Source organism: Pleurotus ostreatus (assembly GCF_014466165.1).
Source record: "Pleurotus ostreatus strain PC9 chromosome Unknown scaffold_8, whole genome shotgun sequence".
NCBI classification, from domain to species: Eukaryota; Fungi; Basidiomycota; class Agaricomycetes; order Agaricales; family Pleurotaceae; genus Pleurotus; species Pleurotus ostreatus.
This window is the reverse complement of record NW_023503163.1, coordinates 3,824-20,381: the sequence shown is the minus strand read 5'-3', so window position 1 is coordinate 20,381 and position 16,558 is coordinate 3,824. Positions and strand designations below refer to the sequence as shown.

Genomic DNA, 16,558 nt, shown 5'->3' with positions numbered 1-16,558 from the left:
ACAGGGGCTAAAGGATGAAAATTGACTGCGGCAAAAGCAATCCAGTGTTGGCGGTGGGGACACTGTGCCCTTCAGCTGTACGATCACTTAGCAATGGAGACTATAGTAAGGGAAACACGTATATTTTGGCACAAACCAGATTTCGAAACAACTAAACATTCGAACACAAAAGCTAACAAAGTCTCAATATTCGTAGAGATAACGATGTTTGGGGCCCGTGGCGACTACGAACCGTCGCTGGGGTTGGAAGCATGGTACCCTTCTAGAGGCCGATGTTAATGGGGGTGCAGCCGATTGCAATCAATCCGTTCTAAACAAAACAAATATTCAGAACCGATTCCCTCGGAGAGAAAAGTTATGCCTACGAAGTTATTGTTCTCACAGCAGACGGTCTGCGCGTCGCAGGAGATACCACCGATGCCAATGACGGAGATAGGGCTGCAAGCGAGGCCAATAGGGACGACACCTTGGAGAACTATGCCGAGCAATCCAAACAGGCCCGTGAAGACGGGTGCATCACTCTGTATTTATCCACGATGTGAGTAGTGGTAACGACAGAAGGCAGCGCAATGTACCCTCTGGACAGAATTGCAGCATTGGATGTTGTTAGTGTTGCACTGGTTCGGGGAAATGGGCGTCGACGATGGCTTTGTAGTCTATGAACAAGGAGGGCAATAATCAATAGATGCTCTAGGAAACGTTGTTGGGCTGGAACTGACCACGGTCACCGTCGTGGTGGGATTGGTGCGGCGTTCCACACTGGGAATGGCAGCGGTAAGTGTGGTGAACGCCACCATTGCGATGAACAACGAAGAGGTGCGGGAGAACATTATACTGGACGATTGCTTGGTTGTTGCAGTGGTAGTTAGACTTGTAGAAGCTTAACTGAGGAAACTTGGTACGAACGGGAGGTATTTATACGTTTGAAGAGCTCGCCAGAAAAGGCAAGCAGTATCATGAGTTCCATCCTTGTTCGCAAAGTAGTGTTGAATAACAGAGTACGAAATAGCTGTCACCTAATTTAGATCCCCCATTCAAACAAGTGGAGTCGTGAGGGAGAGGATGACGGCTGGATTCTATTGGACGGCTGACATGAAAATCGTCATAAACGTATGATGCCCGCCGAGCGGTAAAAAAAAGAGGTTCATTGAACGACGGCGCCTCAAAAGCGAGGTACTCTGGGTGTTGAATATCGGTATCGTCGCGTGCGCCACAGCAGCGACGGTGAACGCCATCCTAAAGGACTGTAGGAGGGTGGCACCTGAAGCTGGGACCTGGGCACTCTGCGAATTGCAAGGCTCCGATGAACCAAAAACATAACGTTATGTCCGCATATGATCTCCGCTTCCAAGTATTGATAGGCAGCTGTCGAGAGGGATCAGATCGTGGTCTAATCGCCAAATAAGTTGAAAAGCAACTTTAGAAGTAGCGCATGCTGTTGTGTTTCCCGAAGCCGAGATTCATGTTGCGGGGCGCCGACACGCGTATCAGAAAGCGAAGGTGATGCCTCCCATGGCTTCCTTGCAATTCTGGGCCGTGGGCTTATGGATCTCTCTGGGCACTACGAAGCTTTCGTCCGTCGTAGACACGGGTGTAATGATGCCTAAGTTCAAAATTCAGCACTCCGTGAGCAAATCCTTCGAGGAAGAGACAAGGAGAACACGACAACATCTACCGCGCAGAATTCCGCAAGCATCGGTTGAAGCACACGGCGAAGCCGCGCTTCAACAGCTGTGCAATTATGACCACAGGGATGGCATAGCACTCGTTCCATTCACAACTTTTTTATTGCCGTAACGATTAATTTGTTCACATGTGGAGCCGGGGAGTATACAATCATGGTATCTTTATTCACCGATCATTCCTGATTGCCCTATTACAACAGAGAACGAAGAGCCCACCATCGGGAAGGGAAGGTCTATCAGCGAGAAGGGGTTCAGAGGCAAGACTCACGCGTCATGCGCGCGTGTAGTGAAGCCTGAACTTGAGGCTTGGAGTCTAGAGGAAGAGAGATGATCAGGAGAGGCCGAGGCAGCCAATAAAGACGCACGTACAATATGGGGGCGCCAGACTTTTGCTTTTAGTCGGACAAGCGGTCATCATGTGGCGCAACATGGACTAAATATAGTTGACCCGTCACAGCTGCGCAACCAATGAGATGGTCAGAATAGTTTCCACAGGCCATATACAAAGAGATGCAGCAAGATGCGTGGCAAACGTAACGAATCTGCGCGCGTGTCAGGAGTGGAGAGATAACTGCCTCAATTACGGCGTGGACTTTGATATATTGAGGGGCAGACGAAGCAAAGAACTCACTGTGTAATTAATCGAGGTGTTCGGGCTCTAGATCTCGAAGATGTGGACCGTAAGACGCTGTAATGCAGAGAAGGGGGTGGAACGCGAAGCGCGCCAAGCTACAATTGGAGGAGGTTGACGCGGGGGGTGGGGAGCGAGCCGCCAAATCGGCGAGACTACAACCCCACAGTAACAATGTAGCGGCTCATTGGATTGGCTCAGTCCACCCGCAATAATCACCGTGCAAACGGCGCCTAGTCGCCTCCGAGAGGGTTCGGGCTGAGTGGGAGATAGAAAACGGACAGCGGCGCAAGTCAAGCTCGAGATCGATGCCAATGATGGTGGCTTGCGCCGGTCAAGATGCACTGAATCAACTGTGGTTGACACTGGAATTTTCGCCTCCTTATTAGACTGGATTGATGTTTGAGAGAAGCGGAAATCGGACATACTTCGATCACGATAGCTTCGCACCGATGGCGCCCGCCTTTGCCGTACAAGATGTGGGAACGTTATTCAATGCAGACTATAGCGAAGATATGTCGCAGTAACTAATCAACAGCTTCCATCTCCATCTAAGAGTATCGAGCAGTTAGATCGATGAAAACAAATCGAAGACAAAGAAGCTTGAGCAATTCAGAAGGAAGGCAACGGCAATATCCACTTATTTTTGCGCTCTCGGATACGTGAGTCTCTGGGACCCAATTACATCCGTGATATTTTCATCTGGTACATGTATAAAAAACTTTCGAACAAGAGAAGATGCTTACCGACTTTGCCTTCGTTGTCAGAAATGAACGTAACGCTCAACAACCAAGCATTCTCAAGTCAATCTAGTTGCGATCCTAGTCAGCGTACGAAGTTCCAAGGAGTGATTCGACCAAAAAAAGTCAGAAGGAAGGCAACGGAAAAATCCACATGGTTTTGCGCTCTCGGAATGACAGTCTTTCGACATTTACATCCGCAATGGTTTCATCAAGAATTTATCTGGAGACGTTGCTTACCTTCTCGACACCGCCTGGGTCATCAGGATCTTCATGGTCAACGACGGACACGGTGGTAGGTGGTAAAGACCGTGAATTGGAAAATAATAAGCGCTGTCGTCCAAGCGCCCGGGGAGAAGAAGCCTTGGCCATGCAGAAGCAAACAAGCGTCAACAAACTCCACTCGTTTTCACACCGCCAGCCACCTCGACGACGTTCGCCGCTTTCACCCTTCATCGACCCTCTTCTCCTCGTCGTACTCACCTCTAATTCACCCACCGTACTCGCAAGGGGCACTCTTAGAAGGAATTGCTCGAGCGTCAGGTTGAAATCGACGCTACATCATATCAGGCCCGAAGACCCCCTCCCATCCGCAACGCCAACCCTACAACAACAATGTTCAGTACACTCGTTTACACTCTCCTGATTCCCGCTTTGGCCGCGCAAGCCCAAGTGGCGACACCGAATCTCGTTGGAACATGGACTTCGCAAAGCAGAGCGGTGTCCACCGGCCCTGTGCGTCGTTTGCTTAGGGTTCAGATTAGAAGTGGCGAGTTCTCATATTCCTTTACAGGGCTTCGCGAATCCCGCCAATATGACTTTTGAATACCCAAAGAACACTGGTGTCTCGTTCTCCTTGTACGTTCCGCTGGACAAGTTTCCGCATTTGCGCTGACATGTCTGTTTCAGCTCTGACGACAACCACTACGAAATTGCACGATATAGATTCAAATCAAACGGTAGGCCTACTGGTCGTACTTTTCTACCTGTCACTGACCGTTCCCGTAGGCTCGGAACCCAATTGCATCACTGGGATCATGCAATGGGTGCATGGCACGTACGAGCTGCCGGCGAATGGTTCAATTGTCATGACGCCTTTCGGGGACGGTTACCAACAAATCCAGGACCCATGCGCAGCGCAATCGAACTTCATCGAAATCTACAACTTCACCGAGATCTACAGCCAATATCGACAATTCCAAGACGCTACGCAAGGCCTGAAACTGCACCTGTTCGAGTTCGACGGCACACCTGTGGCTCCGTTGTTCCTTCTTTCGCAGACCCCAACGATGCTTCCTACCCGCCTACTGCGGAACGTCACTACAGGAAGTCCCGTGATAGAGAGACGGTCAAACGGTGCTCTGCAGGGCGCTGGGTCGGACATCCGTACGATCGGAGGTGTTGTTGGGGCCGCTGCTCTAAGCACGGTTGCCTCCTTGTTCCTGTAAAGGGCGTGCGTGCATTCCACAGGCCATGCCTTTCGTCCGTCGTTGATCGCGATTCTGTAGTCGTCACTTTAATCGTGCATACCATCTTAGTTCTTCAATAGTCAATCCAGACAATGCATGTGGGTAGCTTATATGTGCAAAGGCTGGCCTACCTTTTTCTTGACATTTCTTGGACCGTGGACCGCTCCATATAACTTTATTGCGCGCCCTTCTCGTATCACTCCACCCGTGTACTGTTCCCATCATTATCATGATACCCTTCGGACTGCAGTGATATGAAATACGGCGCTCTTTAGCCACCTTTTAGTTAATTTTCTTCATGTTTCCCCGTCTTAGGACTTTACTGGCCGGGGGGCTTTCTGCACTTTATGCGCTAGTTCCTCTCCTTTCTCTCGTTTAGATTTCTTGTCGCTATCAGTTTCAGTAGATCAGATGGATGAAATGACATGACCACTGTTATCATGATACGTTCATGCGCTAATGTGTTCGCCGATCGATATGCCGTTGATGGGATGGAATCCGGCGGCGCCTCTGCTTGAAAGATCATGACCCCCGAGTTGCACTGGGTGGTATCGCATACATGTACCCGACGAATGTCAACGGTCACACATTATGGAAACTGGCTCGCACTGACGTCGATACTACGACGACTGTAACGCTCCGTAACGAAGCCGCGAGACACATCAGTGACAGTAACCAGGAGCCTGAGTATAGATGCAAGTAGAATGCGTCGTCGTAAAGGCCGTTTAATCCGAGATCGTGGCGCTCTGGCAGCCATTTGGGAGTCTGGATCAGCATCGTGAATACTACGGGTGCGAATTTCGTTCGCCTTAACGCCGGCTCCAAGGAAGGTAGGCAACCATCACAAGGCGAGGGCCGCTGCCCGGAGATTCCTCTATGCTGGTACGAGGCGTTGACCAAGCCTTGTGTAGGATTTCCATTGGGTATGTTGGCCGACACATTGGCAGTGCTCCCGAGCCTTGGCCGAACTAGGTTGCCCAGCATTTTGGGAGACTAGGAGCCCCTCAGATGCTGCCAAATGGCATTGTACCTCGTAGTCCGTAGATCCAGATGTTCAAGCCTCGAGAGCTGAGATTACTCGCACCGGGCAATAGTGTTCGATGGAATTCTATCACGATTAGCCGTTTTGTCGGCGATATGCTTTGTTATCTTCTAGTTATCTTGCGCATTGTAAGCGAGGCCGCGATAAGCACTCTTTAATCATTAAGCAACGTTGCTGAGAAAGAACACCATAGCATAGACAGTAGCTTATGAGAACGCACCCAAGTAGGCAGACTCTACTCCGTCAGACGAGGCGCGTCTGACATCGGGGACTCGAAATCCATCCCCATTCACTTTGAGATCGATCGAGAGTCTCGCATTTCAGCTTGCTTTTGATGTCGACACTGATGTCCGAGTCAATTAAGTGAGGGGTGGTTCGAATGTTGCCGTCGAAAGTCTTCGCATTCTGTGATTCGGATAAGTATAACCAGACGATTGGTCATTGACATGGCTGGCCTGCATCGTGCGTGTTGCTCGTGTCCTTGGTCCAGCTTCGGTCGCGGCTAGCCTCGCAAGTACTGGCCTGTAGGCCGCCCCCGGTCGGACCACGCCGCATCCTGCTTCACCGTGTGGCGCCGGCAAGACCGTCCAACTTGAGATCCATACCCTTCGGTGCATTTTACAGCTCGTTTGACTTGCGTTTGACGTCGGTACTGACGTTACGGGTTGCTTAGTGCGTGCTAGTTACGGACCACGACTCGGATGTGCGCGCTGGGCATGTCGGGGGTCGCGTGTCCGTCGCGTGTCGTGTGGTCCCCGACTGCACGTTCCGTCTCTCAGGTCAAGTCAGGTGAGCAGCGCACGCCGGGAGGGTGCAGATGGCATCATGGCACGGGCAGTGGCGCGAGATCGTCAGCGCTTTCGATTCTCGGAGGCTTTCGATCTTGGATGGAGCCGTGACTAGGTTCGCTCTATTGTGACCGAGCGCCTGCTGGCCGTCGCGCGCAAGGCTTCACTGCTCTACCCAGAGACCAAGGCGTATACATGCATCATGAGCATGGTGGAGTGCGGGACAGCAGCCACCTCATCTGACTGCGATTGATTTATCGCAAGCGTGTGCGCAAAGCATGGTCTGAGAAACGAAACATTGACATCTATGCAGGCGCTACCTACTACCTATGGCAAAAATGCGAAATGTACGATGTATGCATGCAGGTGGTAGCGAACGGGAGCGAACGGGAGCTAGGGGGAAGAGGGGAGCAAGAATATATTGAGTACTGAGACCTATTGCACACAAGTCCGCATGACACGATGAACACGATGAACAAAAAGGCGCGATCGGAGATGGATGGCGATTGGGAGAGGCGGGGGGAGAGGGAGAGGATGTGTAGAGTGCTACATGATGTGATGCATGGGCGTTATACGGATGCGAGAGCAGCTGAAAGAAGCTGAGAGACGTCGGCAGGATACGGTACGGAGGTACGGACGTGCGGAGTAAGGAGATACGGGGTAAGGGTAAGCGATAAGTACAGGTAAGGAAGAGGGAGAGGGAGAAATTTTGACGATCAGATCAGTCTTTCTTCAGCTCCCGCTGGATGATGAATACGCGCTCGCCGTCGTTCGTGACGGTGGTTTCTTGTATGCCGCGGATGCCCTCGAGGGCCTGTGTCGACGCGCCCTTCGCGAGGACAACGTAGATCTCGAGGCCGTCGCCGACCTGTCGTAGAGTAAGAGGGTGAGTCCACGTGTACACAGATACTCGCAACGGCCATATCGGCGAAATGAGGTGAAGAGGGGTAGAGAATGAAGATATACGGGTATGGGCCGCTGGTGAAAATAGAAAAAAGCGATGGAACAGGTTGGCGAGGCCAAGGGAACGCCCATAACGGATAACACGGATAACGGAGAAAATGGGATGGAACAATCAAAGGATAACGCAGATAAAGGGTAGAGGGATCAACTGACCTCGATGTGTCGCTCCGTGGCGCCCGTAAACGAGTCGATGACCAGTTTGAGGACGGTAGGGAGGGGAAGGTGCGTGGGATGTGACGTGCCCGGTGCGGGTGTCTGGTTCTTGAAGTAGATCTGCACCGTTGGAATGCCAGGTAACGCCGGAGGAATGTGGGCAAGCAAGCGCGTGATGGGGGACAACACAGAGAAATGCCACATAAAATATCGAGTAAACCCCGGACACGGATGAGTGACGAAGAGATAAAGTAGTAGAAAAGGAAAAGGACAAGGACAAGCGAAAAATACCAAATGGCGAAAGAAGGCGAAGACCCGAGAGGCGACGACGCGCGCCAGAGAAAGCGAGAAGAGAAACCCCGAACAAAGTGGGCAGGCAGAACAGCGCGAAGGCGTAGGATTCCATGACAATACAATCGGGATCGGAGATCGGCGTGAGTCCAAAAAAGGGAAAGATGATGGTAGACATAAAAAGGAAAAGAGAGAACAGAAATAGCGAATAGCCCCGGGGACCGGAGGGGCGCGGGATAATCGTCGGGGAAGGGTCGGGATCCCAGTTTAATGTCGCGATTCACGACGATTGGGGTATATAAGTGGACCACAAATCAATTGAATGAGAGCACGGGGTATGGGAGAGTGCAATGGAGGTAGGAAATAACGTGATTTGGGATGGAAATGGTTAGAGAGATGTGGCATTGCCGGGGACACGGGAGACTCGCCTGATTGTCTAGGAAGGGTTGTACGAGGGACTGGGCCGCGCCCGCCGCACGGCAGGCCTCACGCTCATACGAGCCTACCGGGTCGAATGAATAGACGGCGCCAGAGCCTGCAGAACGATAGTCGATCGCTTAGACATGGTGGTTACAAACAGATATGATGCTGGGAATGCGTACCGTCTTCTTCTATGCCGCCTAGGATGTTGTATACATAGTACGGGAAGAATCGACGCGCGTATAACATCGTTTGGATCAAGCGCGCGATTGCACGGAGAGGCATATCCTTTGCGTGGGCATGGCGGTACCACTTAATCGACAAAGGTGAATAACCTACGATCTTGTAGTAACGGAGAATCTCACCTCAAGACGCTGTCTGACTTTCTTCACGAACATATTGCCGTCTGCGGCGAACCCATTTACCGCGAGGACAGCACGATCGGTTCTGCGATTCCCATCATCGTGAATGGCGCCGCCGATGTGAAAGGAGAAGGAGAACGTACAATCTGAAAACCTTTGGCGCGTATCTCGTCTGGATGCTGTACCCCTCGCTCTGTCGCGTGTCGCCTGCTATCACACTAAAGTCTTTGCCTGCGATGGCGAGGATTGTTCCTCCGTTCTCGGTGTAGGGGTTGAACTGGCGTTGCTGTGGGCCCTGCTCTGTCTGCATGTGGGGGTGCGGCAGGCCGTGGGGTTGGGTTGAGAGCATGGCAGGCATTCCTTGACAAGTTCGACTGTGGAAATGTCAGAAAAGGCGGAGGAGGGGGTACGGAGGATCGGGGGCAGAAGAAAGAGAGCGACGGGATATATACTCACAGTTTTGGATGGGTCGATGAGATTACGCGGCCTCGCAGGACCCTACTGACCGTGGGAACAACCTGCCATTTCCTATTACTCCGAGCTTTCTCAGTTGGATGAGAGTCACTTCATTCGCGACGCCAAAACACTCCGTCGCGCATTCGGGTCCCTTTTTCCACACGAGAAAAGAAGCGTTCGCTGTATTTCATCTCCACGTCGCTGGGCTCCCTGCCGGCCTGCGACTTTTTGTATCTCTGCACAAAGACACCCATGCTTCTATCAAGCAATGGCAGATGTACCGACGACTCGCCGACGCTGCGTTCCGCGTGGGTGCCCGATGCCTCACTTTTGGCTGCATGCTGTAATCCACGCAGACCCATGGGTACACGTCCAGTACACAACAGGAAACATTCAATGAATACTCTGGACTCCCGCGCGGTCTTCTTGCTCTATCTATCTGCAAGCTCTATTTTAAGCCGCCGTTCCAGAACGACTGTCCTGTCCTGGACGCCTCAGGTACGCAATACGCACATTCACGCACTTAGCTGGCGTGGAAAGCTAGGGTGCGAGCTGCCTGAGCTGGGAACTGGGTCGCGAGATAGACAAAGATAGATTTAAAGCCCGTGGTGCCGACGCTTTTACCCCTTGTCGATTGAATATTGATTGCGCAAATCGGATGGTGGGGAGAGGGGGACTCAAGTCGACCATTGACCCTCGGAATTCCGATCTGCCGCACATATCAGACCACCACGGCCGGTCCTGCGTACGGTGCCCCATGTGCATGTGTATCCATCTCATGCAACGCCAGTCAGTTTCCTAGAGAGCCCACACCGTGGTGGCGTGGGCGAGGACTCGCATCCTGGTCAATGTCTTCACACCTCTCTTCGCGATTAATCTCTGATCGTCTTGTCACCCTAAATCCGCGATGTCGCTTCCAAAGTTAGGTTTGCTTTGTCCCCTTCTTCTTTCTGCACCCCTTCTTTCTGTAACCGGGAACCCAGACGTTCGAGGTTCGACGGCGAAACCACTTTCTATATTCTCATATTCCATGTTGTCGTATTCAAAGCTTACACGTTACACATCCGACTCCCGACTCCCGACAGGGAGATCACCCATCACCAGCTGCAGTAGAGTTGAGTCGAGTCGCGGTCCATACACACGCCCTTCCAGCGCAGGATATCCTTCCTTCTCCGACACACACACGCACGTCAAATAGGTGAATTGCGAATTCTGCCATCCATGTTGATGGTTGATGATGGTTTTCCGCCGGATATGTTGGTGTCGCCAGATGTGTTGATGATCGACGGTGGGATGTGGGCACATCACGATTCGCTGCTGTTCCTTCCTTTGAAGGGCTTCCTCGTATGATTTTCTCTCTTCTTCATGCCCGCACTGTCGGCGCGCTGCTGACATCCAAACAGGACCTCGCATCCAGTCGCCAGCAGGGAGGGTTGTTCACTATTCAGTCGCTTCAATATCAGATATACGTCTGTATCGCTTGCCGGATATTTCTGGATGACAACGTGCGTACGCACGTTCAGAACCCTTCCTTACTCGCCTCATTGTTCGTTCATTGCATGTGTAATCTCTTCATCCTTACTACAGTGGAGCGACGCGCAGTACTGCCTCCAGCACTATTTTCAGTCTATCTTTAACAAATCGCCGATATCGTATCGCTTCACATCCACTGATTATCATTTGACACCCCTTCCCAGGTACAATAACGCAATAACGACATGGAAACAACCACCTTAGCCAATTATCTGCGAGGCTTATCTCTCGCATTCACTGATTCACTGATTCACTGATTCAGCCTCAGCATCTCCATCGAGATCGCCTTGATCGCTCAGTCAACCACAACAACGCCCTATCTTCCCTGCCCTCTTTGTCAACCAATTCGCCGCCGGCCCTCCACGAAGATTCGAACTAGCAAACGAACGAAATATACCCAAAGCAGATCAAAAGCAGACAGGTCCCACAGCCCTTTGGGAATCCTGCTTGCCTTGATGCTTTTGACGTCGGGCATCACATTACCTGCCCAGAGACAGCACCATCAATCCCACCGGTCCACCGGGTCCAATTCTGATTCTGATTCGGCGAGAGCCTATCCTATCGTAGGCCGGGACAGCTCTAAAGGAGCCACAGATTCTGTACTACACCACGGCGTCGCCTTGCGCGACCCGCGATAATGGAGGTATTTGGCTCATCATCGGAGAATCAATCGGGGCGACGCCTGGTGGGAGGGAGAGATACCACCATCTAGACACTGGACACTCGGCAGGGTCGATCTCTGAGGTCCTTGTTGCGCGGACCAGGGAACTGCGGTTGTGCGCGACACAAGCTTTTGACAGAATCTTCAAGAATGAGCGCCTCGACTGGTAACGTTACCACACATTGAATCCCTGACGGACTCCATCTATGCACGTTTCGCCGTCGCATATCATCTGCCCAGCGACTCGAACACCAATTCTCGTCATTTCGCCATCCCTGCAGTGGTCGGGGTCCGTTTCGACCGTCTTGACGGGGTGAGCAGGTGCTCTTCTCTTCTCATGGTGTATCTATACATGGGTACTGACTGTGTTCGCCGCTTGCTTAGCTTTACGATATCAGTATACGGCAACGGCGAAGCTTATTGAAGCGTCAAGTCGTAGAGCCCTTAGCAGGCACCAATTGAAGAGATCTCGGAGGCAATCTCAGCCTGCGATCAAGCCACGGCCAGCTGGTCACCTGTCCTCGCATATAAACCACAGATATCGGGCCCGAGGGGGAACCCCTCTCCAGGATGTTGACGACGGTGCAGGTCGTTGACGTTATGCAAAGAAGACGCCCTTAAATTTCATTATGGCGGCGCCCTGTTCAATTTTGACCTTCCATTTTATTTTATGTGCGTCTCCGCGATCCTTACTGAACCTCCTAACGACACCAGCTTATACCGTTTTCCCAGGAGATCGCCGTCTAATTTCTTGTTTCCCCGCGTTCGCTTATAGATTCTATCCTATTCTATCCCGCCCTTTCTTGGTGTCTGGCCGTTTGTTATCTAGGCTTGGGCTTATTGGGCGTGCAATAAGCACCGTCTATCGCGCAATATCCCGCGTGCCAGTGCCGCTGGGAGTTGCCGTGCAAGACTATCTGCGGGACGGGCCATTGACTATCGACTAGTCCGTCAAAGTGCACGATAGATAAGTGATAGTGTTTCCCAAGGTATACTCCGAGACCGCAGCAGGCTATTTACGCTCTACTCCATGTTGACTGTTGCTTGCTTGCTAGTATCCAAGGCGTTGTTCCTTGTTAGGAGGAGGCCAACGGACCGTCCCTGATGCACCCTCAGGTGCGGATGCCGTCAGTTATGGCGACATCGTGGAACGCCACGTTCTGGTCTATCGTGGTCAGGTGTCGCTCCTACTACCGCGTCCGAAGAAGGTAAGATAATTGCCTTAATTATGCTGAAGGACGGAAGACTTACTGATTTCCTTCGCGGGCAAAGAGCGCTGTGTGTCTCTTCGTCACGGATTGCCTCTCACCTCGGTTACACAGGTCAGTCAGTATCAGGCTATCGTAGACGGCGTTTGGGATATACGTACTCGTGGACAGGAAGCAATGCAATAGCCATACTGCAACCGTGGCCACTCCACCATTCATATTCGGTATCCATTGTTCAGTGTCCGGCTCCATTGGGCGAGATAGCCGCTGCAAGCTCTTCGAACACTGTGGGTCGCCGCAGCATCATTTTGGATATTATTCGGACTAATCGACTCCAATGCAATAGCGGGGTGACGCTGGATGTCTACATCCACGTCTCTGGCTCGTCACACCGACATCATGCTTCAGTGAGAATAATGGTGTATTCACCTATGGTCCCAGGACTTACTTCGCCTTCCCAATTCCCAGTGTTTGTTGATATGTTACTTTGGTCGTTTCGCAGCCTCGCGTGTCTGGATTAATTGCCATTGAACGGATCTCACGGCTACTCTAGCAACCAACCCCGATACTCAATTGGCCGTGCGAAGAGACATTGCTGCCTATCAATACCCGCAAGCCGGTCGCTGACATCCGTATGTTGCATAACTTTATGTCGAAGCCTCGTGCACCCCAGACTCGGTGTATTCTGCCGCATTTTGTGAATCGGATTTACACGATTACACGAAAAAGTTGAAAACAGGAGGATGATCGGCATTCGTTGCTTGAATGTAGTTCCGGTCGGCCGTGCTCAGCGTGACTTTCATGGACGGCTTCACAGAGGGCTTGCTACAACGCCCTCTCGAACCCACGGCAGCTCCGAGGATAGCGTCACAAGGTCAGGACAACCGACAAGTCCATTCATTCATATTCATTGGCACAACGCGCGAGGACGACATTTCGGGATCCACGCACGACACGCCAACAACCTCACTCGTAGCTTTCACGTCGTTGAAACGCGGTCGGCTCATGTACCCGTGACTACCCCTTCCCGCTCGTTCAGCTCACCGTCCACAGATAATCGCGAGGACTATCGCCTTGCTTTCTGTCGATATCTAACGTCAGCTGATCTGATTTGGGGTGCCAAACTCACACCGCCACCACGCTGGGAGTGGCTGCTCACATGGCTGGGCTTTCTTTCAATTGCGTGCGTATTCGATTGCCGCTTTGAAATGAGACTATCGCCATGCGCTCGGTGTGCCCCTGGATGCGCTTCTTTCGTTCACACTCCTCCTCTATCTCGACACGATCAAGACCAGGTACCATAGAAGACTCGGCATAATGACCTTCTCAAACCGTTGATGACGCGCGAAACCTTCAGAGAGCTCTTTGCTGTGTCTACCCACGCCCAGGGCCCACGGGTAAGTTCTTCTGCCTGGTGGCTTGCGTTCATATTGGCTATGAGCTGGTCAAATCAGCGCGCTGGGTGGAAGACCGCCAACGCTCTCATCGGCGAGTTATCTTGACAGCGACAGAGTTATCTCTATGTCAATCCGTGTGTTTCTCCGGCTCGTGCTTCCTCGCCCACCGAGTTCTTCCTGCAAGCATGAGATACTGGGGGTACCCCCCAAATCATTGCTCTACACGTCTAACTATTCACGCGTTCCGCAGATATATGAAGCCAGAAGTTCCCATAGAAGTTGCCCGGCAGCGGCGCAGGGGTTTGTAAGTCAAGACGATATTTTTGTGTTTGTCCGTATCTGTCGTCCTCGCCATGTTGTATGAAAACGGACACCCTTTGACTTGAACTGGCGGTGCAGAAGCACTCTTTAGGGATCGTCTACATTAATCTGCTCTCCTGAACCAGCCCGACCTATTTTACGGCGTTGATGGGCTATTAATGAGTAAATGAGTTCCTAAGATGTCCCTATGATTCCTGATATACAGGCTATAGACTTTGATCTGACTAGTTTACTCTAGAAGTTATGTCCATTAATTCGCTACCTCCTGTTCTCTCCTGTTCTCTCCTGTTGATGAACAGGGAGCCCACGTGCACGCGAAGTCCATTATTCCCGCAGCTCAAGTCACCGACTTCACTGTCTGATCATTATACACGCCGTCTCCTCCACCATTTGTAACAATACGACGCACTAAACGAGGCTTGGATTTGCTTTACCATTCTACTGGCTTATTGTAAGACTCAATCAACGCCAACTACGGCCTCCAATACGCCAACGATCACGATGATTGACGAGGTTAGTGTATAACGCGAGGCCTTGGCCATATTCTTACGGTTTCTAAGGCTGGTGTATCTGGATAAAACGGCGACATGAATTTGCGTTCTTGGCTAGCTTCTACAGAAAAGAAGCTAACGCATGCAAACCCTGTAAGTACCAAATCGTAGTCCGAACCCTGCTCTTTCTTACCTTGGTCGAAGGATACTCTGAAGGGCACACAGAATACGTTAGAACAGATTTTCGTCAAGATCATATCGGCTTCTGCACCTTACACACCGCCAGGTCGCGCAGTTCGTCAGTTGGTCGCACAATGTCTAATTAAGGTATATCGGCGAGGGGAGACTCGGACGCTCTTTGATACGCTCCAGGCGTTGATGAAGATAGTTGGCGATTTCAAAGCGATAGAAAAGGACACTGTCAAAGTGTGAGTCCCTATTCCGATCCCCTCGAATACTTATTGATACTGGTGTAGTGCTGCATTTTCGTGTATCGGCGACTTAATGTATGAGTTCGGGACCCAGGTACGCCCTCTAACTCTTCTTGGCACGCTTCCGGTCTACATGGGAGCTTAGGTTATGTTCTTCATGGCTGAGATATCAATGGTAACTCTGAGAATGGCGAAGTCTTCAAACGTGAGTTCTCCCACAACCCGTTCGATAGGAAATCAAAACTCATTCCAAAGTCTCCTCTCCTTCGATACCACGCGCTGGTCGCCCTCCGGAAATCGCTAAACTCAGCGAAGCGCGCCGTGACAGATGCGTCTGCCAAAGACATCATCAAACAAATGGGAAATGGACTGACGGACAAGTGTATGCCTGTGCAGCGAGCATCCGCCGAAGTACAATCGTGCTGGTCTCTTCGCTATTTGACTCCGAACGAAAGTAGGTCCTCATCGCTATGTATTCAGCCGACGGTCTTCCCTCTTCAAGCGACGTCGATACCATTATCACGCTATGCGTAAAGAACTTGGACAGCGTAGACCAGGTTACCCGATGTACCCTCGCCCAACTAGTGGGACATCTTCTAGCTTCTACGCAGATCGAGCGTACCGTCGTAATCCAAGAACCTGCTGCAAAAGGCGTTAAGAAAGCTGGACAGGCTCTCGGCGATGATCCGCTCTCTCCTGCAGGCGGAACGAGCACGGAAATAAAGAAACCGATGTTCTCGCCGGCAGAGATGCTGGCCCACCTGGGCATTTCACCAAGACCCTTACATCATCTTCTGGCCCCGCCGCTCGCAAAACACGCGTCGGTATCTTCGACTTCTATTTCGCTCTCATCACGAAACTGGGGGCATCATTCGTCGAAAGCAACTATGCCCTCGTCGTACAGCATTTCATGAATGACATCGTGGCCAACCCTCTGCTTCACAAGAACGTTCACGCCAACAACCTGAACGGCGGCAGTACCCTGCGTTACGAGACCTTGTTGATTAGGAATGCGGTTGGGATTTTGGTTCGGGATGTAATCGGTGTGCGGATGCTCAGCAAACAAGGTCAAATCGGAGCGATGCAAGAACTCTCCAACTCGTATTTAAAGCGCTGGCCGGCAATGATGCCAGGTCAAGTCGCGCCGTCGTCGACTATACTCGTTGTTGCCCTGCGAGAGGTAGCGGGGTTGCTGCAGCAGTTAGGGAACGCCCCACCGCCTGTTCAAGACGCTGTTTCCGAGCCACTGGTGACACTCCTCACTCATCCTTGATCAGGGAGAGCGGTGGCGTTTCGGATACGCATGTTGTAGGAGCTGGTGAAGTGTGCGAGGATATACGCAAGTGTAGCTGAGGAACATCGTAAGTCAACGTATCGTATATCGCGTGTGCATAAGGCTAAACTCCCTTTGTTTTACTCCAAATAGGAGACCGTGTTCTAGGCGTTTTCTTCCAATACTCCTTACCCTGTCGAACGACGAGGAAGCTACTAACACCACTGGTAGCGCCGCATCACC

The 16,558-nt window shown here is 51.6% G+C and overlaps 4 protein-coding genes across 4 annotated transcripts; 2 read left to right on the top strand and 2 right to left on the bottom strand.

Annotated features, from left to right (window-relative positions):
- Window positions 1-262: 262 nt before the first annotated feature.
- Window positions 263-830, bottom strand: PC9H_010337 (uncharacterized protein; the record flags this gene model as incomplete). Its single annotated transcript, XM_036779831.1, has 4 exons — window positions 263-310; window positions 366-521; window positions 576-656; window positions 720-830. 4 exons carry the CDS (start codon window positions 828-830, stop codon window positions 263-265), a joined length of 396 nt encoding a protein of 131 aa, XP_036627214.1.
- Window positions 831-3,671: 2,841 nt separating this feature from the next.
- On the top strand, window positions 3,672-4,504 carry ROT1 (Reversal of tor2 lethality; the record flags this gene model as incomplete). Its single annotated transcript, XM_036779830.1, has 4 exons — window positions 3,672-3,791; window positions 3,850-3,914; window positions 3,966-4,015; window positions 4,065-4,504. The coding sequence occupies 4 exons, from the start codon at window positions 3,672-3,674 to the stop codon at window positions 4,502-4,504; spliced, it is 675 nt and encodes a 224-aa protein (XP_036627213.1).
- A 2,572-nt stretch (window positions 4,505-7,076) lies between these two features.
- PRE7 (Proteasome subunit beta type-6) lies at window positions 7,077-8,902 on the bottom strand (the record flags this gene model as incomplete). The annotated part of the gene is made up of 6 exons (XM_036779829.1): window positions 7,077-7,223; window positions 7,472-7,591; window positions 8,191-8,297; window positions 8,365-8,494; window positions 8,548-8,629; window positions 8,688-8,902. 6 exons carry the CDS (start codon window positions 8,900-8,902, stop codon window positions 7,077-7,079), a joined length of 801 nt encoding a protein of 266 aa, XP_036627212.1.
- Window positions 8,903-14,707: 5,805 nt separating this feature from the next.
- On the top strand, window positions 14,708-16,315 carry PC9H_010334 (uncharacterized protein; the record flags this gene model as incomplete). The annotated part of the gene is made up of 6 exons (XM_036779828.1): window positions 14,708-14,764; window positions 14,816-15,039; window positions 15,088-15,136; window positions 15,188-15,247; window positions 15,654-15,866; window positions 15,947-16,315. 6 exons carry the CDS (start codon window positions 14,708-14,710, stop codon window positions 16,313-16,315), a joined length of 972 nt encoding a protein of 323 aa, XP_036627211.1.
- Window positions 16,316-16,558: the final 243 nt, after the last annotated feature.